Source organism: Hyperolius riggenbachi, chromosome 1 (genome assembly GCF_040937935.1).
Source record: "Hyperolius riggenbachi isolate aHypRig1 chromosome 1, aHypRig1.pri, whole genome shotgun sequence".
NCBI lineage: Eukaryota > Metazoa > Chordata > Amphibia > Anura > Hyperoliidae > Hyperolius > Hyperolius riggenbachi.
In genome coordinates, this window is record NC_090646.1 from 548,354,544 (window position 1) to 548,379,356 (window position 24,813).

A 24,813-nucleotide genomic window follows, 5' to 3' on the forward strand; every position below is an offset into this window, starting at 1 on the left:
TAGTGTTCAGCTCTCTGAGTTGTCGTTGGGTCTATGTTGTGAAAGTTGGTAATGTATAATTCCTTGCTCTGTATTGTCATGTCTGCTGGACTTTTGCTGACCTGCGGTGGTCAGTGAAGTGATCCTGATAGTAAGATTCTGTTAGCACCACGTTGGTGACTGGTAGTATTCCTTCTAGCCTTGTTCTTGAGGACGAACTATAGCAGCGGTTGCCATTAGTTCGCTCCTACCTGTTAGTCTTGTTTATCTCAGTGTGAATGTTGCCGTCGCTGAAACAGCGATTAGATTGGCTGAGCATTCCGTCTGTCTGTCTGTTGTCTGTCTTGTTAATTGTCATTACTTGTGCTTTAGCTAGTGAGTTGAGAGCTACATTTCATATATTGCGCATCAGCATGATATATATGTACTCTAGTCAGTCAGTATTGTATTATTGTAATATTGTATTGTGTACCGACCTTTGCTTGCCTCTCGACTACGAATCTGCCTAATCCTTCCAATACAACTGTCATCTGAATTAACGTGTATGACCCAAGCCTGTTACTGACTACGTATGTTGTGTATTGTATCACATAGCATCTAGCCTGATAGGCGGCACAGAGCTGCAGTTGCTCTGGGCAATCTTGCTCCCTTGTTCATTACTCATGTGTCCATCTGTGGAGCCTCTTCCATTATCCAGCTACTTAGCCTTGTTGCACTGGGTGGTCAGAAAGTATGACCCCCCCCCCCCCAGCATTACACCCCCCTTCCTGCACTGCTGCCCTCTCCTGCTGCTTGGTGTGGGGCCTGCAGTCCAATTTAAAGTAAAGGAGGCGAGGCCCACCGGGGATTTTCCCATGTCCCCGGAGGCCCAGTCTGAGCATGACTGTGTACATCAAAGGCTGGTGCTCTCCATTTCCTTCTTTTCCTGCAGATGACAGCACACTGCCCTCCCATCCAGAGGACAGCACCAGTGCAGTGGCCACATTCAGGTATTGCACCTGATGTTTTACAGTGCCCACTGGAGGGTGTTAAATCATAATAAACAATTTGGCCTGCAACTCAGGGCTAGTGCACACCAAAATCGCAATTGGAATTGCTAGCGCTTAGCAATTGCGATTTTGTAAAGTGATCTTCAGAGTGATTTTTGAATGAATGAGCATTGTTGCACATTCATTCAAGCTGAATCGCTCCAAAAAATGGTACATGCAGCGCGTTTGCGTTTTAAAAATATCCCAACGTTGCTGTTGGAACACCCTCATAGGGTTACAGCAGCCAAGTGCTTTTCAAAGCGCTCAGTAACGTTCTTGGGGCTTGATTCACAAAGCGGTGCTAACTGTTAGCACGCCTGTGAAAACCCCCTTAGCACGTCTAAACGAGCTTTTTGCGCGCAAAATTTTACACGCGCAAAACTTTATGCGCGCACTGCACAGAGAGCAGGGCGCGAAGTGCCCATTAAAGCCTATGGGACTTAGCGCGCGCAAAACTTTGCGCGCGGTACTTAGCGCGCGATCTGATTGAGAATACCGGTGCTAACCTACTTAGCACCCTGGTTAGCGCGCCTAAAGACTTTAGACGTGCTAAGTAGGTTAGCACCGCTTTGTGAATCAAGCCCCTGGTGCAGGGCCGTGCAGAGGGTCCTTAAGTGGGGGGTGCTCAAATTTAAAAAAGGGGCCTGGCAATGCCTTCCCCCGCATGCCCCCCACCTCGTTTTTGGCTAGGGGGTATTGATTGTCATGCTGCTGAATGCAGATGCCTGGGTGCCATGTGGGTTCTGGGTGTGAGTACAGAGTGTCATGTGGGTTCTGGCTATGGTTGGGTATCAAGTGCCATGCGGGTGTTGATTGAAAGTACTTAGTGCCATGTGAGTTCTGGGTGTAAGTACTGAGTGTCGTGGGTTCTGGCTATGATTGGGTATCGAGTTTCATGCGGGTGTTGATTGCAAATACTTAGTGCCATTTAAGATCTGGGTGCATGTACTGGATGTCATGTGGATGCTGGGTGCAGATACTGGATGTGACATGGGTGTGAATACTTGTTGCCATGCCTGTACTGGGTGCTGGCTATGGGTGGGCTTTGGGCATCAGGGTCTCATCTGCCAGGGAATTACAGTATTTCAAAAGCCAGCTTACATACCGTGGCTGGGAATTGAACCCAGGTCTCAGTGTATGGTAGGTAACTAACATATCCATTATACCACCAACACTACTAGCTGAAACTACCCTAGCATGTACCATTTATGCTCAACCCAAGAGAAAAATTAGACAAGACAAATAACATTTATATCACGCTTTTCTCCTGGCAGACTCAAAGCACCAGAGCTGCAGCCACTAGGGCACGCTCTATAGGCATTAGCAGTGCTAGGAAGACTTGCCTAAGGTCTCCTACTGAATAGGTGCTGGCTTACTGAACAGACAGAGCCGAGATTCGAACCCTGGTCTCCTGTGTCAGAGACAGAGCCCTTAACCATTACACCATCTAGCCACGGCTTAAGGATGTGTAGCCAGGCATGGCCTTGCCTTTTGGGTTCAACAGTTGTCCAAAGAGAACCCCAGATAGCCAGGTAGATTCATCTCTCTCTCTCTCTCCCTCTCTAGTAGGGATGGTCACCACTTTCTGCGGAATTGTATTTTTGAGCATAAATGGATTGAGCATAAATGGTACATGCTAGGCTGGCTTCAGCATGTAGTGTTGGTGGTACAGTGGCACTGTACCACCAACACTACATGCTGAAGCCAGCCTAGCATCTACCTTCATTACTCCACCCCAATGTCCAGGAGAAGAGGAAAATGAGGAGCGTAATTCCCGCCAGCTCGGAGGAAAAACGATGACAATGGCCTCGATTCATAAAGCATTCCCGCATTCGGAAATGCAAAAAAACGCTCACTTTACCGACCACACACCAAAATATGCATTCATAAAGGCTTTTTCCGCATGAAAAGCCGACATTTGCGAGCAGAGTGATCAATCACCGCCTTGCGCGGTGATTATCACAGCAACAGTAACAAATGTCAATTCATAAAGATTAGAGGTAGCGGTATGCGGACGGGTATTACCGCTACCTCTGATGTGGCGAGAAGCGTGCGGAATCCGTTGCAGTGAATGGGACAGACCTCCCAAGCAGCTGCAGAGAGAACACCGCACGGAGGGATTCCGCCTGCTTCCCCTGTTTCCGCACGTCTCCCGACAGCCTAACGCCTGCCTACAGCGGAGTATCTCCGCACGTATATCACAAGTAGCTAAATTTTTATGAATTACCACCCTGAAGGCGGAAATACCGACAGCGGTGTTTCCCCGCTCGACTTTCCCCGCTCGCAGGCAGTTTTATGAATCGAGGCCTATGTGTAGACATCAGATACGTTTGGCAACCAGGTACAGTATGTGGTTTTAACAATATCTTATAAAAACAATAGAACATGAATACAGTAAGAATATAAATTCGAACTAAACAAAATGGACATAACATAACAGGTATAACCAATACTGCAAAAACCTCTTGACATTAAACTTATGAAAAAGAAAAAAAGTATAGCATAATACAGTGACCGACACTCTGTACCACTAAATCTCCGTAACCCCGTGATCCCCCACAAAGGCGGAGACTATAAATGAAGGGAGACCGTAGAAAAATTGAACAGCAATAAGGCTGAATCAGTAAAAAATGCCTTAGATTCTAATGAACAAGTTCCCTGCCTGAAAGATTTTGTGTGAATCTCACTTTAAAGAGGAACTTTAACCAGTGCTGGATTTACATGACAAGAGCCTATAGGCACAGATGTTCTGGCACCCTAGACTTCATCCTCCACGAATCCAGAAAAAAAACACACCGAACCACACTGCAAGTGTGCTGGCTGTCCCAGCTTTCACCTCCCCCCACTTCCCATGCCCAGTGTAGGTAGCCATAGGTGTACCTTAGCATTAGGTAACTAAAGTACCCTCAATATTAAGTAGCTAGAGGTGTCCCCAAGCATTAGGTAGCTAGAGATGCCCCCCCCCCCCCCCCCCCCCCAGGCTGAAGAGAGATCTCGTCAGTGGGATGCCGAGAGCTGGGTGAGTAACCTGCCATTCACGCTCTGCTCAGGACTCAATGGCCTCTATTCATAAAGCATTCCCGCATGCAGTAATGCTCAAAACAGCTGACTTTACTGACCATTTAGCAAAGTGTCCATTCATAAAAGCTGTTTCAGCATGAAAAGCTACAATTCCTGAGCAGTGCGGGAAATTACCGCCTTGTGCGGTGATTATCTCAACACGTTTCACTACATGTCAATTCATAAAGATTAGAGCAAGCGGAATGGGAACGGAAAATACCGACTGTTTAGAAAAGGAGATAAGCCAGCGATAGCAGCAGCAGTGAGAACAGGACAAAAAAAAAGGCATCCCAGAATACCCAGGCTGTATTTTTTAACCCCTTGGGTACCTGTTTTCAGATAAATTTCACATCAGAAAGCCTGCATGTGTAACATTTCTTGAAGTTCTTCTAAGCTGCGGCAATTAAATAGATTGTTTAGAAAGACTATTAGACAGATTTAGCGCAGATTCAGGGCAAGGAGAGGCAGTTTAAAAAAAATGCACATCTAAAGGGAAGTTGGGGCTGCCTGAGCCTGCCTCCTTTATAGTAACTGTCTCTGCACAGAGAAAATGTATCAACTCAGGCAGCACCGCCAGTTTAGTGCGGGAATTCCCCAACCTTTTATCGCAAGTGTAAACTTTTTTATGAATTAGCACACAAAAGTCTAAAATACCGATGCAGTGTTTTCCCTCCAAGATTTTTTTTCCCCGCAAATGATTTATGAACCCTGCCCCCCCCCCCCAAAGTTTTTTTGTAAAATTATTTTATTTACTCCCGAAAAGGAGTGAGGGTGCCAGTGGGTGGGGAGGAGGGTGAGGGTGGCCATGGGTGGGCAGAGAGAGAGGGGGGGGGGAAACGATCGAGGCACCAGCCCGGGATGCGGCATGGATGGCCACCGCCCGCCGCCATTACACTTCTCCCTCCCTCCTAATGTGCCCCCAAGTGTCCCCTTCCCCCCGCAGAGTAAAATGGGCAGCGGAGCGGGCAGTAAGTCTTACCACTGCCTCTCCGCTGCGTACAGGGATCTCCTCTGATCTTCTCGCTTCCTGTGACGTCACAGGAAGCAGGAAGACCAGATGGGATCCCTGTACGCAGCGGAGAGGCAGTGGTAAGACTCACTGCCCGCTCCGCTGCCCATTTTACTCTGCGGGGGGGAGGGGACACTGGGGGGCACATTAGGAGGGAGGGAGAAGTGTAATGGCGGCGGGCGGCGGCCATCCATGCCGCATCCCGGGCTCGTGCCTCGATCGTTTTTTTCCCTCTCTCTCCCCAGCGGCCGGGACCTGGGGGGGGGGGGGGGGGGGCAGCGCAGGACAGCCCCCCGAAATCGGGACCGTCCTGCCGAAAACGGGGCGGTTGGGGCCCTGGGTGCCTGTAGGCACGTGCCTTTAGCGCCTTATGGTAAATAACCATAACCCATTGATTCTTCATTCCAATCAGTAGCTGATACACCCTTTCCCGCATGAAATCTTTACCTTTTCTTGCATAGAACTTCAGGGGGTCTCTGTGTCTGATATTGTGGTGACACCCTTTCCTCAGTGAGATGTCAAACCGTGGTCCTGACAGTTTGCTGTCTGTGTACCTTGTTGCATTGTGGGAAATAATGGCGTTTCTAGCTGCCAAGCAAGCAATATCTCTATTTGGGCATAGAACTCTCAGTAAACAAAAATTCTGTACAGATTACTTGGCAAAACTAGATGTTACCACAGTCATACATTTCAGAATATAAATCAAGGAGAGGAAAGATCTTAAAATGGGCAAACACTGACCAAATAATCTATAAATTAATATTGTAAATAATAAGACATTTTTATTCATTGACATTTTTACTACAGTTCCTCTATAAGTATCATCATTTGTCATTATTTACTAATTTAACACACAGTTATCTTCACTTACCATAAAAGTCCCCAAAACAAGCAATTGTAAAAAATAAATAAAAAGAGTAATGCTAAAGATTCTTGGCTAATGGAATTGAAACTTTACAGCAAGTTCATACCTCCCAACTGTTTGAGATGAGAAAAAGGGACACTTAAGCAACTCCCCTGCCACACCCCTGGACACGCCCCCACCACACCCCTAGTCACGCATACCATAAAGATTTCATGAAAAAAATATGTTGTTTTATAATTCAAACCACACTGGTCCTTTCTATCCTGGTTAATTTTCCTTCATAGTAACATTTTAAATTTAGTAATATATCAATTTAAAGGATGGGAATAAAGTTTAGAGTCAAACACATTTTAGTATATAAATATATATATTTACATAGAAAGAGGGACAAATGAGGAGGAAAGAGGGGCAGAGGGACAGGGTTCCCAGAAAGGGACTGTCCCTCCGAAAGAGGGACACTTGGGAGCTATGAGAGCAAGTATTCACGATTATTCAGGCTGAAGTGAGCATATGTGGTCTCCCACAATGCATCACTGCTGAATGTGCAAATCATTCCTTTGTTGTCCCTGTTAGCTAGCCACACCTCCAGAACCGCTGAAATGCAATGATGTGTCAGCTTGTTAGTATTACAGAGCCACAATAATCCAACATGAATGCAGACTGTTTCGGATTGGTTGACCCTCATCAGTGCATGCATACCTCCCAACTTTTAGAGATGAGAAAGAGGGACACTTAACCCACGCCCCTGCCACACCCCTAGTCACACCTCCGACACACCCCTAGTCAAGCATAACATAAAGATTTCATAAGAAAATACTGTATGTTGTTTTATAATTCAAACCACACTAGTCCTTTCTATCCTGGTTCATTTTCTTTCATAATGACATTTGAAAATAAGAAATATATCAATTTCAAAGATGGGAATAAAGTTTAGAGCCAATTAAACACATTTTTCAGTAGAGAAATATATATATTTACATAGAAAGAGGGGCAAAGTCCTGAAAGAGGGGCAAGTGAGGAGGGACAGGGCTCCCAAAAAGGGACTGTCCCTCCAAAAGAGGCCAAGTTACCAGGAGAGGATGACATGGATTAATATGGCTCTACGGGGTAGGACTTGACACACTTAAAGAGAACCCGAGGTGGGGATCTTAGAATAAAATCTATACACAGAAGCTGGGTCTGGCTATAGTGCCCAGCCTCTGTTGCTAGTTGAATCCCCCCTCTAGCCCATAAATTATAGCCTTTCTGTCGACACGCAGCGTGTCACAGCGTGCTATGTTCATCTCCTAGGCCTAGTGTCACTCACACTGCTCCCCCGCCTCCTGCAGAGCGCCGGTCCCCGCCCCGTCCCCGCCCCGTCCCTTCCCTCCCCGCTGATTGGAGGGAAGGGACGCGGGCGGGGACTGGCGCTCTGCAGGAGGCGGGGGGAGTGGTATGAGTGACATTAGGGAGGTAAACATTGCCCGACAGCGCGGCTGTAATTTATAGGCTAGAGCGGAGCGCAGGGGGGACTTAGGGGGGATTCAACTAGCAACAGAGGCTGGGCACTAAAGCCAGACCCAGCCTCTGTGTATAGATTTTATTCTAAGATCCCCACCTCGGGTTCTCTTTAAGTTACAGATTACCCAGCAAGCTCCAGGGAAACCAGAACTCCTAGGAGTGTGTAAGGGGTTTTCAAAATGAAGCCCTCTTTCAGAGAGGGGGCTGAACTGTGCACTTGAGGAGCAGTTTAAGCCCCTTGCACGCTTGGTGTGATGCAATTTGAAATGATCACACTGTAGCCCCCAAAAAAGGCGGGGCATGCCGCATACTGTCAGTTGACTTCCGGAATTACAGTGGAGTTTGGAGGGTACTGAGTGTAAGGGCCCTTTTCCACTAACAATCCCTTGGGCTAAACGCTAGCGATTGTGATTCAGCAAGTCCCTAATTTTTTCTGCGATTGCTATTTTGCTAACCAATGCATAGCGAAGAAAAATCGCAGTAAAAATCGCTCCGCGGCATGATTGCGCTTTGGTAAAAATCGAATCGCGGTAGTGGTACGCACCGCGATTCCTGTTATTTAGCAAACCCTAGCGCAGTGGATCCCAACCCATGTGCCGCGACACATACATGTGTCGCAGCAGCTTCGGGTATGTGTCGCAGTGTCAGCTCTCGGAGGAAAGCAGCGCAGTGGAGGGAGAGCTGTGGGCAGTGGCGGAGAAGGGGGCCATCTCCCCCCCCTTCCCTCACCTTAGTCTGCTCTCCCAACCTCGCTCTCTCCTCAGGAACGAATTGCGGTCCGGCATTTGCAGCGGGCGGGACTTACCTTCTGTGTCGCTCAAAGCGCCGGAAGTTCTAGTCCCGCAGCCGCTGCTCTGGTCTGGATCAGACCAGAGTAGTGGCAAATCATCCCGCGCCTGCGACCGTGTGACGAGACCAGACGGAGACACGGAAGGTAAGTTCCGCCCCTCTGCCAGCCACTGCACTTCGTTCCGGAGGAGAGAGCGAGGGAGGGAGAGCACCCCGAGGTGCCGCTCTCGTTCCCTCGCTCTCTCCTCCTGGGGTGGGGGGGGGGGGCACCTGGCTACATATACTGGGCAAATATACACCTGACTACATATACTGGGCACATATACCCCCTGACTACATATACTGGGCACATATACCCCTGCCTACATATACTGGGCACATATACCTCTGGCTACATATACTGGGCACATATACCCCTGGCTACATATACTGGTCACATATACCCCTGCCTACATATACTGGGCACATATACCCCTGGCTACATATACTGGGCACATATACCCCTGGCTACATATACTGGGCACATATACCCCTGGCTACAGATACTGGTCACATATACCCCTGCCTACAGATACTGGGCACATATACCCCTGGCTACATATACTGGGCACATATACCCCTGGCTACATATACTGGGCACATATACCCCTGGCTACATATACTGGGCACATATACCCCTGGCTACAGATACTGAGCACATATACCCCTGACTACATATACTGGGCACATATACCCCTGGCTACATATACTGGGCACATATACACCTGACTACATATACTGTGCACATATACACCTGACTACATATACTGTGCACATATACACCTGACTACATATACTGGGCACATATACCCCTGCCTACATATACTGGGCACATATACCCCTGGCTACATATACCCCTGGCTACATATACTGGGCACATATACCCCTGGATACATATACTGGGCACATATACCCCTGGCTACATATACTGGGCACATATACCCCTGGCTACATATACTGGGCACATATACCCCTGGCTACATATACTGGGCACATATACCCCTGGCTACATATACTGGGCACATATACCCCTGCCTACATATACTGGGCACATATACCCCTGCCTACATATACTAGGCACATATACCCCTGGCAACATATACTGGGCACATATACCCCTGCCTACATATACTGGGCACATATACCCCTGGCTACATATACTGGGCACAAATACCCCTGGCTACATATACTGGGCACATATACCTCTGGTTACATATACTGGGCACATATACCTCTGGCTACATATACTGGGCACATATACACCTGCCTACATATACTGGGGACATATACCTCTGGCTACATATACTGGGCACATATATCCCTGGCTGCATATACATATACTGGGGACAACTGGCTGTTTGTCATTATGTGCATTTACTGGTGAAACGCTGTATCTTATTATGTGCATTTACTGGTGAAAAGCTGTCCCTTATTATGTGCATTTACTGGTGAAAAGCTGTCTCTTATTATGTGCATTTACTGGTGAAAAGCTGTCTCTTATTATGTGCATTTACTGGTGAAAAGCTGTCTCTTATTATGTGCATTTACTGGTGAAAAGCTGTCTCTTATTATGTGCATTTACTGGTGAAAAGATGTCTCTTATTATGTGCATTTACTGGTGAAAAGAGGTCTCTTATTATGTGAATTTACTGGTGAAAAGCTGTCTCTTATTATGTGCATTTACTGGTGAAAAGCTGTCTCTTATTATGTGCATTTACTGGGGAAACGCTCTCTCATAACGTGCATTTACTGGTGAAACGTTGTCTCTTATGTGCATTTAGTAGGGAAACGCTGTCTCTCATTACATGCATTTAGTCTACGTGTCACGGAGATCTGAACGTTTGGTTTGATGTGTCACGACTCCAAAAAGGTTGGGAACCACTGCCCTAGCGACTTAAAAATTGCTAGCGATTTGCGATTCAGCATCGCAATCACCACAAATGAAAAATGGCTCTTACTCTGCTCTGCCTGCCGCACCACAATGCACTACCATAAGTGTGATGGCCCCATGGAGCTATTATATCTTATGCGATTGAATGTGACAAGGGACACAACGCAGTAAGTATACCGCCTGCCGGCCACAGAGTTTTGGAAAGCGCCCCAAAAGAGTATAGTAGAGTCTTGATCATCCTCGCAGCTCGCTCTAGTGATGGCTTGTACTGTTCATGCGAAGGGGATACTCACTTAGGACAGAAGGGGATACACAGGGGACACCTGGAGGACACATGGGGGTCACATTAGGGACACAGGAGAACACCATTTGGGGGATTACATGTACAAGGGCGCTCCTGGAATATGGACGCGACAGGTTTAGTATATATTTTTCCCTGGTTTTTGCCCTATAAACCTAGGTGCGTCTTTTATTTTGGAGCATCTTATACTGTGGCAAATACGGTAAATATGGCAGCCTCCATATCACTTTTGTTTCAGGTGAATTTTTAAATGTTAAAATACAGTAATTGAAAGTACCATATATTATCCATGGGGGAGCCATGGAGCCCAGTCTAAGCACAGCAGAGCCCACAAACGGGTCTATTTCTCTCAGTGCAGGCCAGGGTGATATATATATATATATATATATATATATATATATATATATATATATATATATATATATATATTGTCACAGGAGCTCTAGTGGCTGACCGCACTTAGCCTTCTAAACGGTGCCAGCGCACAGATCGTGCGAACTCTGGTCGCAGTCAATGCGCAGGAACCGTTAAGAATTAGCCGCAGACAACTCAGAAGGGAGCCTGTGAGACACGGGTAATTACAACGTCACCTACTGGTTCAGAGTAAACTGCCACCACCGCGGTTACTATGGGACCGTGGGGCCCACTAACTGACTGACTAATCCTGCGAATAAAACGGTTAAACACACGATATTCTGTCTAGCCAACAACAAACAAACAGTAGCGTATCTTCAGAGACCCGGGATCATTTCTGTGTGTGCTGATAAGCAGGGTAGCGAAACAGTGAATGACTTGGGGAAAGTCGTTTATTCACGCAATATAAATAATTAATATATACAGACAATTATGAAAATCAACAATTATTAAAACAGTAATAGCCAGTATGAAAAATAAAAGAAGGGAAAAAAATACTTAGTTCCTGGAAAGATGTCCTTATTGTGGGAAGAATCATAAAGTCCTTGGTTTCAAAGTCCAGAGTTCAGAGTTCAGACCAGGTGGATACCAGCATATCCTCAAGCTGGCATCTGATGAGTGCAAGATGGTTCAGTGTGGAGGACCTCTTCCCAGGCAGCTCATTCACTTTTTGTGGAGCTGAGCTCAGAGGCGGGCTCCCAGAGTCGGCCCTCCAGGCCGGACTATGGTAATCACATGTGGGCAGGGGCTTTAGCAACCTCATAATCCTGACATGTTCCCTAGGCAGACCTGCGCGGCCGGCCCACAAATAATAAGTACATATTCTCGATCCCCAGAACCTACCGATTAATATGATATCAAACTTGGGCATGTTTGCATGCCTGGTTAAAAAACGGTGGAATTCCCAGAGTTCTGTTTAGGACAGTGGCCCAAATTTAATATCAAAACACTCACAAGATCCGGACCAGCAGAATGATATAACTTTCACATTTCTCACCTGAACGGTATTGCTTAACATGCTCAAAATACTAAACTCCATGCTTTCTAATATGGCTCCGGCCGGTCTGAGCAGAGCAGATTTTTTGAATAGCCCCCTGCTGGGAGCTCATCCTGTCTTCCCCAAATGGCAGAGTGAGTTCTCTGCTGACTAATTAACATCTAGGTGTCACCTGGTTCCCAGAGCCAAAAGGGAAATTGTGCCTTCCACAGGGAATATGTCCAAGCTAATTAACACCTTCCCCCCAGGCTGTCACTTCAGCCAAGACAGATTCCCCAGCTGTTTTTAAGCAGAGGGATACTACACATCAGATCTTGGTTTAACGATTTGTGTCGCAAAGCGACCGCAATCGCGTTTTGGCCGACTGGGCGTCGCCCGGCGTCACACCTCCCCTTCCTGACGCTGTGTAGGGGGTTGTCAGCAAGACATCCGCCGTAGCAGCCATTGGCGCTGCTGGGTCTAGTTCCCCCTGACACCGGGACAGCCCATCGGCGTTTTGGTGCCGGCTGCCCGCTTTGTGTTGGATCGTAAAGTCGTACTGTTGCAATGACAGGCTCCACCGTAGGAGCTTGCCATTGGTCCCAGCAGTACGGTTTAGCCAACTGAGGGGGTTATGGTCGGTAACGATCGTGAAAGAGCGGCCGTACAGATACGATTGTAGTTTCTGTAGGGCCCACACGATCGCTAGGCACTCCTTTTCAGTGGTGGAGTAGGCTACCTCTCGGGGCAGGAGCTTCCGGCTCAGGTAGAGGATAGGGTGTTCATCTCCCCTTCCATCCACCTGGCTGAGGACTGCGCCGAGACCGTAGTCAGAGGCATCGGTTTGCACAACAAACCGACGACTGAAATCCGGGGCTTGAAGCACAGGGGCACTCGCGAGTGCCTGCTTCAACGCTTGGAAGGCGTTCTCGCAAGCGGGGGTCCAGCTAACAACCTTGGGGTGTTTCTTGCTAGTGGCATCGGTCAGGGGCTTCGCCAGGGTACTATAGGCTGGAACAAATTTCCTATAGTAACCGGCGGTCCCCAGGAACGCCTGGACCTGCTTTTTCGTGATAGGCCGAGGCCATGCCAGGATGGCGTCAACCTTTCCCGTGTCAGGTTTCAGGGTGTTACCCCCCACCCGGTGACCTAAGTACTGCACCTCGGTCATACCAATCTGACATTTACTCGGCTTAACTGTCAGATTGGCTGCGGCCAGCCTCTCTAGTACCTGGGACAGGTGTTTGAGGTGTTCCTCCCAGGTGGGGCTGAACACCGCAATGTCATCCAAGTACGCTACAGCGAACCCTTGCAGTCCCTCCAGCAGGTCGTTTACGGCCCGCTGAAACGTGGCAGGAGCGTTCTTCATCCCAAAGGGCATCATCGTGAACTCGAAGAGGCCAAAAGGGGTGATGAAGGCCGACTTCTGCCTCGCGTCAGGTGCAAGTGGTATCTGCCAGTACCCCCGGCTCAGATCCATGATTGATAGGTACCTGGCGGACGCCAGCGTATCCAACAACTCATCGATGCGAGGCATGGGGTAGGCGTCTGTAGTGGTGATGGCGTTCAACTTCCTGTAGTCCACGCAGAACCGAGTTGTCTGGTCCTTCTTGGGGACCAGGACAACAGGGGCTGCCCAGGCACTACAGGACTTTTGAACCACCCCTAGCTCCAGCATCTCCCTCACCTCTTTCTGCATGTCCGCTTGCACCTCAGGGGAGACGCGGTAAGCGGATTGCCTGATGGGGGGATGGGTGCCCGTATCTACCCTATGCACTGCCAGACTGGTCCGCCCCGGGACACCGGAGAAGGTGTGCTGGTACGGACCCAGCACCTCCTGCAACTGCTCTTGCTGGGACGAGGAGAGTTGTGGGTTGACGCTTAGGTCGCTGTCCACATCTCGTATGTCAGCCAGCAGGTCTAACAGGGGGTCTGCCTCTCCCTGCTCTAACCGGCTGCACACTGGCAGCACATACTTGGTCCTGTCATGGTGGGCCTTCAGCATGTTGACATGAAAGCTTTTCTGTTTCCTGCCTCCCATGTTCACCAGATATGTCAGAGGGTTTAACCGTTGCACTATAGTGTAGGGTCCCTCCCAGGCCGCTTGCAGCTTGTTCTGCCTCACGGGAAGAAGGGCATACACTTTGTCACCTACTTCAAATGACCTCTCTCCAGCAGTGCGGTCATACCAGAGTTTTTGTTTGGCCTGAGCCTGGGCCATGTTTTCCGTTACCATTTCTGTGAGGGACTCCATCTTGTCCCTGAACCTGAGGACGTAATCAACTACAGAGACATCTGTGGGGTCCCCCTTGCCCTCCCACGTCTCCCGCATCAATTGTAGTGGTCCTCGGACATTCCTACCATACAGGAGCTCGAACGGGGAGAACCCGGTAGATTCCTGCGGCACCTCCCTGTATGCAAACAACAGATGAGGCAGGTATCGTTCCCAGTCCCCACCTTGCGACTCGCCAAACGTGGTCAGCATTTGCTTCAGCGACCCGTTGAACCTTTCACACAGTCCATTGGTCTGCGGGTGGTAGGGACTGGAGACAATGTGCGTCATCTGTATCTTTTTGCACAGGGCCTCCATGAGTCCGGACATAAACTGGGTTCCCTGATCAGAGAGCATCTCCGCAGGGAACCCGACTCGGGAGAAAATGTTAAGTAGCGCATCGGCTACCTTGTCCGCCCTCAGGGAGGAAAGTGCCATGGCCTCAGGATAGCGGGTGGCGTAATCCACCACCGTCAGGATGTACCTTTTGCCACTGCTGCTGGGAGTGGGCAATGGTCCAATTATGTCGACCGCCACTCTGTGAAAGGGCTCACCTATGATTGGCAGTGGACACAAGGGAGCTTTGCGGGGATTCCCAGCCCTTTTTACCTTTTGGCAAATGGTACATGAGCGGCAGTAGTTCGTCACATCTATCCGCATTTGAGGCCAGTAGAAATGTCCCCGGATACGATCAAGTGTCCTGTGGATCCCCAAGTGCCCGGCCAGGGGAATGTCATGTGCGGACTTCAGCACATGCCCCCGGAAGGCACTAGGTACCACAAGCAACTTGGTACCCATCCCCATTTCACCTTCGGTGGGGTGTACAGGCTCACTGTACAACTTCCCACCTTCCCAGTATACCTTGAAGGTAGCCTCGTCTGTGAGGGGCTCAGAAGCCTGTTTTCTGAGGGCCTCGAGGCTAGGGTCAGTCTGGAGTGCTTGCACAAATGCAGCACTCTCACTCTCAGCCAGCTGGCCCGTGGCATATGAGGTTAGTGGCTGAAGGGTACCATCCCTGTGGTCAGAGGAGGGGGAGGAGGCCGGAACCTCCTCCACCTGTTCTGAGCCCAGGTTCTGAGCAGTACGGCTGCGTGTTACTGCTAGCACAGGTATACCTTCAGAATGGCACATATTGGCATCACCTACATCATTGTTACAAGCATTAATAACAGTAACAGGAACATTTTCATCACAGACAGTTTGTACATCAACCACAGGTTCCCTTGGACTGGGCACGTTCAACCCACCTCCCCCCTGTTCTTGCCCCTAGGTGCAAAGTACCTGGGTGTGGGCAGAGAGTCCGTCTCCGTTCTGGCATTCCACAGGGCTTGGTGCAGGTTCATAGTACGACACCAGCGTGCCCAAGTCGGTCCCCAGCAAAACAGGGACCGGCAGTTGGTCCAGGATCCCAACAACCTTCTCGTGGACCCCCACCCCCCAGTCGATGGACACCCGGGCTTGGGGAATGTGAGAAAGAGTGCCCCCCACTCCAGTGAGGGTGAGGTACTGGTCAGGGATGATGGCCTCTGCGGGGACAAGGTGTGCACGCACCAGAGTGACATCTGCTCCGGTGTCACGGAAACCAGTGACAAGCTGGTCATTCACAGTAACCAGCTGGTGATTGCTTGTGATGGGGGAGTTCCCTGTCCCCTTTGCAAACATCAGGTTGGATGCGGCTCCTGGTTGGGGTACGCTGGCGGGTGGTGTCTGCCGCGGGCGAGGTGCGGGTGGTCCAGGTGCTGGGGTGGTCTGCCTCCGCTCCGGACAGGTGAACTTCATGTGTCCCGTCTTGTGGCAGTAGTGACAGGTGACCTCTCCAGGGGCTGCAGACCTGGGTGCAGAAGCTGTGCTGGGTGGCCTCTGTGGCGGACGGCTCACAGGGGCAGGAGAGTCTGCCGAGGTATTGGGCTGACCTCCCCTCCAGCTGGATGGGACAGTCCTGCGGGTATCAGCCACCCGGGTAGTTGCAAAAGTCTCAGCAAGGTCTGCAGCGACAGTTGCTGAAGCCGGCTTGCGTTCTAGCACAAATTGTCGTACATCAGCAGGGCAAATGTTCAGAAATTGTTCCAGGACTATCAAGTCCTCCAGGACGCCATAAGACCCTTTGGTGAGGCCGAGTGTCCACTGGCGGAGTGTGGTGAGCAAGCTGCTGACCACATCTCGGTACGAATCAGAAGACTTTTTCTGCCAGGCCCTGAACTTTTTGCGATAGGCTTCTGGCGTCAGCTGGTACTTAGTAATGATAGCGTCTTTTATAGCATCATAATCATTATCCTTTTCCGCAGGCAATTCTGCGAAAGCATCAAGCGCTTTGTAGCGCAGCAAAGGTGTCAGATGTCTGGCCCACTGGTCTTGGGACAGACGATACTGACGGCATGCTTTTTCAAAAGACCGCAAAAACAAGTCAATGTCAGTGTCTTTTTCAATATTAGCAAATTTAAATTTTGCACTTACGGGTGCTGCAGCTCCTTCGGCAGGGAGGCTGGGCGGTGAACTCCGGCTGGCCTGTTGAACCTTTGCCATGTTGAGCTCATGCTGTCGTCTCTCCCGCGCCTCTGCGGCATCCCTCTCCGCGTGGCGTTCAGCAGCAGCAGCAGCAGCTTTGCGTTCTGCAGATTGGCGCTCCTCACGCATGTACTGCAGGTACTTGTCCAGGTCAGTCTCCATCAGCTTTTGTAATGCCTGCTGCATTACCGGGTCAGCACCCATGGACAGTCCAGTACTGGCCGGTTCCGGGCGAGTACTGTCAGAAACTCTGGGATTGGGGTCCATACTGACAGTCTCTGGCGTAACTGTTGCAACAGGGCCCGCAGGATGCTCAACCTCTGTACGCCTAGGATCTTCAGTCTCTGGTTCCCCTAGACTGTCAGATGGGCTGGTATCCACTTCAGCGGACACTCCCGGCTCCCGCAGTTGCTGGGCATCCCATCTGGACAAGTCTGCTATCAGGTCCCGTTTGTTCTTGCGGAGGATGCCAATGCCCCTCTCTTCGCAAAGATTTTCCAGGTCTGCTAGGCACATGTTCTGGTAGTTCCCGGACATTTCCATGCCAAATAAAATAAAACTTTTGGGGAGGGGTACTGGCTACACAGTCTCTCTGTATATATAAAAAATATATTGCCTTCCAGCTACACCAACGAATTAGTTCGTTTCTCGATAGCGCTAGCGCTATCGCAGATACTTTCAGCACAACACAGATCCCAACCGCTGCCTAACACTGTCACAGGAGCCCTCAGTGGCTGACCGCACTTAGCCTTCTAAACTGTGCCAGCGCACAGATCGTGCGAACTCTGGTCGCAGTCCATGCGCAGGAACCGTTAAGAATTAGCCGCAGACAACTCAGAAGGGAGCCTGTGAGACACGGGTAATTACAACGTCACCTACTGGTTCAGAGCAAACTGCCACCACCGCGGTTACTATGGGACCGTGGGGCCCACTAACTGACTGACTAATCCTGCGAATAAAACGGTTAAACACACGATATTCTGTCTAGCCAACAACAAACAAACAGTAGCGTATCTTCAGAGACCCGGGATCATTTCTGTGTGTGTGCTGATAAGCAGGGTAGCGGAAAGTGAATGACTTGGAGAAAGTCGTTTATTCACGCAATATAAATAATTAATATATACAGACAATTATGAAAATCAACAATTATTAAAACAGTAATAGCCAGTATGAAAAATAAAAGAAGGGAAAAAAATACTTAGTTCCTGGAAAGATGTCCTTATTGTGGGAAGAATCATAAAGTCCTTGGTTTCAAAGTCCAGAGTTCAGACCAGGTGGATACCAGCATATCCTCAAGCTGGCATCTGATGAGTGCAAGATGGTTCAGTGTGGAGGACCTCTTCCCAGGCAGCTCATTCACTTTTTGTGGAGCTGAGCTCAGAGGCGGGCTCCCAGAGTCGGCCCTCCAGGCCGGACTATGGTAATCACATGTGGGCAGGGGCTTTAGCAACCTCATAATCCTGACATGTTCCCTAGGCAGACCTGCGCGGCCGGCCCACAAATAATAAGTACATATTCTCGATCCCCAGAACCTACCGATTAATATGATATCAAACTTGGGCATGTTTGCATGCCTGGTTAAAAAACGGTGGAATTCCCAGAGTTCTGTTTAGGACAGTGGCCCAAATTTAATATCAAAACACTCACAAGATCCGGACCAGCAGAATGATATAACTTTCACATTTCTCACCTGAACGGTATTGCTTAACATGCTCAAAATACTAAACTCCATGCTTTCTAATATGGCTCCGGCCGGTCTGAGCAGAGCAGATTTTTTGAATAGCCCCCTGCTGGGAGCTCATCCTGTCTTCCCCAAATGGCAGAGTGAGTTCTCTGCTGACTAATTAACATCTAGGTGTCACCTGGTTCCCAGAGCCAAAAGGGAAATTGTGCCTTCCACAGGGAATATGTCCAAGCTAATTAACACATTCCCCCCAGGCTGTCACTTCAGCCAAGACAGATTCCCCAGCTGTTTTTAAGCAGAGGGATACTACACATCAGATCTTGGTTTAACGATTTGTGTCGCAAAGCGACCGCAATCGCGTTTTGGCCGACTGGGCGTCGCCCGGCGTCACATATATATATATATATATATATATATATATATATATATTATATATATATATATATATTATATATATATATATATATATACAGTATATATATATATTTTATATATATATATATATATACTCTTTATATACATTTTTTAAACAAATGTTCTTATTCATTTTTTCCACCCTCCCTCTCCCTGCCAGCCTATGACAGCAGATCGCTCCTGTGGGTCTCAGGAGGACAGTCGTGTCACACGGCTGTCCCCAGTACAGTGCTGACGTAGGTGGCTGCACTGTACAGTGTAAATAGACAGTGGTTTCGCCCTCTAACAGTCTCCTAGAAGGCGGAGCGGAGCTCTGTCATTCAAGCGGGGATGTGCGTGTATCGGCGTGCGTGATCCTATGCAATCTCTGCCCCCAGGACTTCACGCCAATTGGCGTGGAGTGGTTGGAAAGAAGTTAAAGGAAACCTGGAACATGAATTATTGGTGTACTTATACTTGCCTAGGGCTTCCTGCAGCCCCATGAGGTGCATGGGGTCCCTTCCTGTCCTCTCCGGCCACTCCATTGTCTTGTTATCCCCCGTAATCTGTTCGGCTGTGCTATTCTGCGCATGTGCAGCTCGGCCCCACATGCACCCCTGTTGCGCTTCCACAAAGTGCTCCCGGGGGCGAGTGCGACAGACTGCGCATGCGTAGAAGCACACAATTGGCCAGGTTACCAGGGGAGGATAACAAAAGAACAGAGAGAAGGGCGAGGGAGCCCACACACCTCATGGGGCTGGGGGAAGCCCCAGGTACGTATCAATACACTTTTTTTTAACAATACAATAAATACACTATTAAACCCCATCTTAGGTTTAGTATATATATTAAAAAAAAAAAGTCTCTTGCGTTGGGCCCTTGCATGAGACCATAATCACACACATGATGATAATTTAGTAACCTTACAGCAACAGACACATATTCCCATGTGACACAGGAAAGGCCTAGCATTTTCGCCACCTTAGAGCAGAAAAACCTTCAGTCCAGTGTTCAAGATCGCTAATGCAAGTTGGTATTGCTATTGTAAATAAAAGGAATGAGCATTTATGGCACTTTTTGTATCATTTATTGAAAAGAAGAGTCAGGAAAGAAAAATTAAACAGGTTACATATAAATTAACCATTGTACCCTCAAGCTCACTCCAACCTGAATTATCGCAAATTCTTTCTGTTTTAGGAAAGCAAACTTTTGTTTTTCTTAACATCTTAGTAAGGGGGCTTTTAGGACCATTGTAGTCCCTTACACACTCCAATGAGTTCTGGGTCACCATGAGCTTGCTGGTTAGTCTGTGCCTCCAGGTTAGATATAGTAGGTACTGGTCTATTTCCCACTCTGTAGACGTCACCAGGCACACACCTTGCTACCTTGCTCCGCCCCTCCTCCAGCTCCTCCCATTAGGCTCGCAGTGCTCTGAGTCTGAGTCTGCTCTGGATGAAGTTTGGTGTGACGGTTGGAGAAACATGGCCTCCATAGCAACCGGACCGTCGGAGACAGGGGAGGTAGCCGTGCAGCAGGTACGTATGGCGGCGAGAGTATGTGCATGCTGGAGCGGCGGCGTGCTCACGCTTTGTGAGCGGGGAACGCACTGTCTTATCTGCCTGCAGATGAATGATGCGCGGCTACCGGAGTCCCGATGAATATACATTTACAGAGCCCCGCGGTGACTGCTCAGCTCTGCAGATATTCACCTCGCTGCCTTTGCTTCCCATATACTTCCGAGGGATGCTTCTTGATGTGGGCGAAGGAAAGCGGGCAACAACACAGCGGTGTGGGAAGGTGGAGAAGGGGGCTGCAGAAGAACGAGGAGAAGAGAACCTAGGTGACACCTGCTTGTAGGCCAGGCACTAGAAGATACTCCTGGGGTGCAGAGACCGAGCAACATGCTTGCTGGCAGTTACTGCTGCATCCAATCCTGCTGGCAGTCTCTCTCAAGCATGTGTTCCTGACTTCCTGTCACTATCATGGAGAGGAAAGAGAAGAGGACTCCAACCCTGAAGTTATGGAATCCTACCTGACTACTCAGGCAGCTACTGATCCGGAGTCTGTGCTTCATGCATGCAGGCTTGCTGCACAGCGTGTAAGGCCTCGTTCACATCATTTAGCGCAGATGGATGTGCGATCAGAACGCAACGCGTCCGATCGCACGCCATCTGCGCTACTATGCGCTGCGCTGCAGATCCCATTCATTACAATGAATGGGATCTGCACTGCGATTACCAAAAATGCGTGCAGCACGTGATAGCGCAATCGCGCTGCCACGCAGCGCATATGATAACGGTAGAAGGGCTGTCTATGCCCTTCTACCGTTCTTGCGCGTCGCACACTATATGTGCTGCCAAAATGCGCACGGCAGCGTGTATAGTCTGAACGAGGCCTTAGGTGTGTTGTCTGTGCAGTGCGTGTAAGTGTGTGGTCTGTGCAGTGCGTGTAAGTGTGTCGTCTGTGCAGTGCGGGTAAGTGTGTCGTCTGTGCAGTGCGTGTAAGTGTGTCGTCTGTGCAGTGCGGGTAAGTGTGTCGTCTGTGCCGCGCGGGTAAGTGTGTCGTCTGTGCCGCGCGGGTAAGTGTGTCGTCTGTGCCGCGCGGGTAAGTGTGTCGTCTGTGCCGCGCGGGTAAGTGTGTCGTCTGTGCCGCGCGGGTAAGTGTGTCGTCTGTGCCGCGCGGGTAAGTGTGTCGTCTGTGCCGCGCGGGTAAGTGTGTCGTCTGTGCCGCGCGGGTAAGTGTGTCGTCTGTGCCGCGCGGGTAAGTGTGTCGTCTGTGCCGCGCGGGTAAGTGTGTCGTCTGTGCCGCGCGGGTAAGTGTGTCGTCTGTGCCGCGCGGGTAAGTGTGTCGTCTGTGCCGCGCGGGTAAGTGTGTCGTCTGTGCCGCGCGGGTAAGTGTGTCGTCTGTGCCGCGCGGGTAAGTGTGTCGTCTGTGCCGCGCGGGTAAGTGTGTCGTCTGTGCCGCGCGGGTAAGTGTGTCGTTTATCCACTGCATGTAACATAGCTCCCAACTGTCCCTCTCTTTCTACTGAAAAAGTGTTTAATTTGCTGTAAACTTGCTTCCCATCTTTTAAATTGATGTATTTTTTATTTTTAAATCTTAATATGAAGGGAAATGAACCAGGATAGAAATGACCAGTGTGGTTTGAATAAGAAAACATTTTTCCTACAAAATGTTTGATATGCGTGACTAGGGATGTGTCAGGGCGTGGCAGGGGTGTGGCTTAAGTGTCCCTCTTTCTCATCTCAAAATGTTGGGTGGTATGAGATAGTGTTGTTTATAAAAATATTTCCAAAGAAAATTTGCTATGAAGTCCGTATAATACACTATTCATGCAATCAACCAGCTTCCCTTGTGGTTTTGTCGAGTATTTATTTTACTTTAATAAGTGATCACCTTTGTACTGTACACGATCGGTGAGAAATGATAGTCTATTTGATTACAAATTTTTGTAGTTTGAAATTGGGCCAGCGCTATTTAGGGACGGTCGATCAGTAAGGCCTCATTCACATCTAAAATTGCAAACGCAAGCGTTTTGTGATTTTTTTTTTTTATTATTTTTTTTTTGTGTGGGGTGTTTCCCCCCTCCCATCGCTTCACTGCGCACTGTGTTTTTGGTAAAAGCGGTTTCCAGTGCGGTTTTTAAATTCACTCCCTGACGCAATTGAATGCTTTGACCTGGAAAATAATAAATGCAGTGTATTTATTCTAAAAAACGTGAATGCAATCGCTGCATGAAGCGGGTTTTTGAGTGTTTAGCGCTCTTCCTATACCTTCCATTACAGCAAAAATACCCCCAAAATGGTACAGGCACCGCTTTGCGGAACTGCAAAGCAGACGCAACGTGCTGATATGAACCTTCTCCATAGAGATTCATTGCATAATCGTTTTGTGAGCGATTTTGAAAATCGCCTGCGCTGGAAAAAAAGGGCAAGAACGCCCTTAGAGTGAACGATCCTTAAATGTGTGCATGTTCTCATCCAGTGGCATAGCAATAGGGGTGCAGAGGTTGCGACCGCACTTGGGCCAGAGGGGCCCTCCCTCAACTGCAGTATTTATTATCTCTCTGTTGGTCGTTTGCTGGTAATAACCTTCTTCTACAGATGCTTTAAATAGTAGTAATCATTAAAAACCTGTTCTCCCCCATCCCCTTATTGCACCTGTGGCTGGGCCTGCAGATGCAGCATCACAAGGACTATTCCCGATCAGTTTCAGTATGAAATCGATCAGGAATTGGCCTGCCTCTCTTATCAGATTCAATCGGAGAGAGATTTGTCTCTTGGTGGAATCTGCCCATCATCACCTGATGTATGGCAACCTTTACTCTCAGCTGTCAATAGAAAGCCAGGGCTGTGTAGTCGGAGTCGTGGAGTCGGGCAATTTTGGGTGCCTGGAGTCGGAGTCGGGAAAAAATACTCCGACTCCTAATGAATTTGTAACTGTAATTAAAATAGAAAATATGATAAAATGTTCTATTTCTCAGATAATAGTCATTAAAAATAATGTATATATACAGTATATACACAGTAATAGCTGTGCTTAGTCCACAAAAATGAAATAAACCAATTAAAATTAGTTACTTGTGCTGCTTCAATAAAGCAGTCCCCGTATTTTTAAGGTCAGATATACATATCTGATTGTGACTGTATATATGATGTGTACACAGGAATCTCTTATATATACTAAATAACATCTATGCTGTAAGAATAAAGCCTGATGTGTAGCTGTGTCACTAATAGAGATGGTCAACGAGATGGAAATAATTCTGCATTGATGCTGATTTATGCAAATGTATGCACTCCCTTTGCTGATGAAATCAAATAATTTGATATGTTGTTAAAATTTGGTTTGGTGACTACAAATTAAAGGGTAACTGAGACGGATGAAAATAAAGTTTTATACATACCTGGGGCTTCCTCCAGCCCCCTTCAGGCTAATCAGTCCCTCGCTGTCCTCCACCACACGGATCTTCTGCTATGAGTCCTGGTAATTCAGCCAGTCAGCGCTGTCCGACCGCATGCCGCTCCCACAGCCAGGAACATTCTGCACCTGCGCAATAGTGCTGCACAGGTGTAGTATGCTCCTGGCGGCGGAGTGTGTGCATGCGCATTACGCCTGACTGGCTCAAGTACCTGGAATCATAGCAGAAGATCCAGGTGGTGGAGGAGGACAACGAGGGACTGATTATCCTGAAGGCGGCTGGAGGAAGCCTCAGGTATGTATAAAACTTTAATTTCATCTGTCTCAGGTTTACTGTGTTACACAGTAGTACTATACTCTACATATGCACTCCCCACAGAGCTGCAGGGAATCCACTGAGAATGCTGTGCACATTGAACACAGAGGTGTTGTCTGTTTACAATCTCCTCATTCCCCTGCAGAGTACCTGCACATCATTCTTACATGTACCCACACTTACATTGCCTAGGGCCTGATAGATGTTCTTTGTTCCGGTTTGTACCCTTTACAAGTACTCTTACCAAGGACTAGTTTTAGTCTAAAGGGAATAAATATAGTAGTCTACATATCCTTCTCACTTCAGTCGTCCTGAAAAATTCCTAAGCGTTGGCAGTTAAGAGACGAATTTCATGTTACATATTTTTAATCAACAAAATTGTAATATGCAAATTAGAGGAGTCGGAGTCGAGGAGTCGGTGGAATCCTAAACTGAGGAGTCGGAGTCGGTGGATTTTTGGACTGATTACACAGCCCTGTAGAAAGCTAGTGGGAATTCTAAGTATTGCTGTGTCTGACCCAGAATAAAATCGATCAAGCAAATTTGACCAATTATGGTGAGGAAAGTTTGTAGAACGCTGCACGGTACGTGATTGCTTATACACCTAATGCTGGATTCACACGGTGCGTTCCCGCACTCAATTTCCCGCTTGATTCCCGTCGATTCGTTTATTTCCAACATGTCCGATTTGCATTTCGATGGATCGTTAGGTCGATTCGCATGTAAAGTATGCCAAATCGACCTAAAGATCCATCGAAACGCGAATCGGACATGTCAGAAATCGAGTTCGAACACAGAACACTTATATCGCGCTTTTCTCCTGGCGGACTCAAAGCGCCAGAGCTGCAGCCACAAGGACGCGCTCTATAGGC

General features: G+C 48.5%; 1 protein-coding gene across 1 annotated transcript in view; it reads left to right on the plus strand.

Moving 5' to 3' along the window:
• The first annotated feature begins 20,130 nt into the window (after positions 1 to 20,130).
• CCDC112 (coiled-coil domain containing 112) overlaps positions 20,131 to 24,813 on the plus strand; it is a 42,658-nt gene continuing 37,975 nt past the window's right edge. Inside the window, exon 1 of the mRNA XM_068247241.1 lies at positions 20,131 to 20,240. Within this exon, the coding sequence (XP_068103342.1) occupies positions 20,187 to 20,240 (54 nt within the window). The 5' untranslated portion in view covers positions 20,131 to 20,186. The remainder of the gene's footprint in view (positions 20,241 to 24,813) is intronic.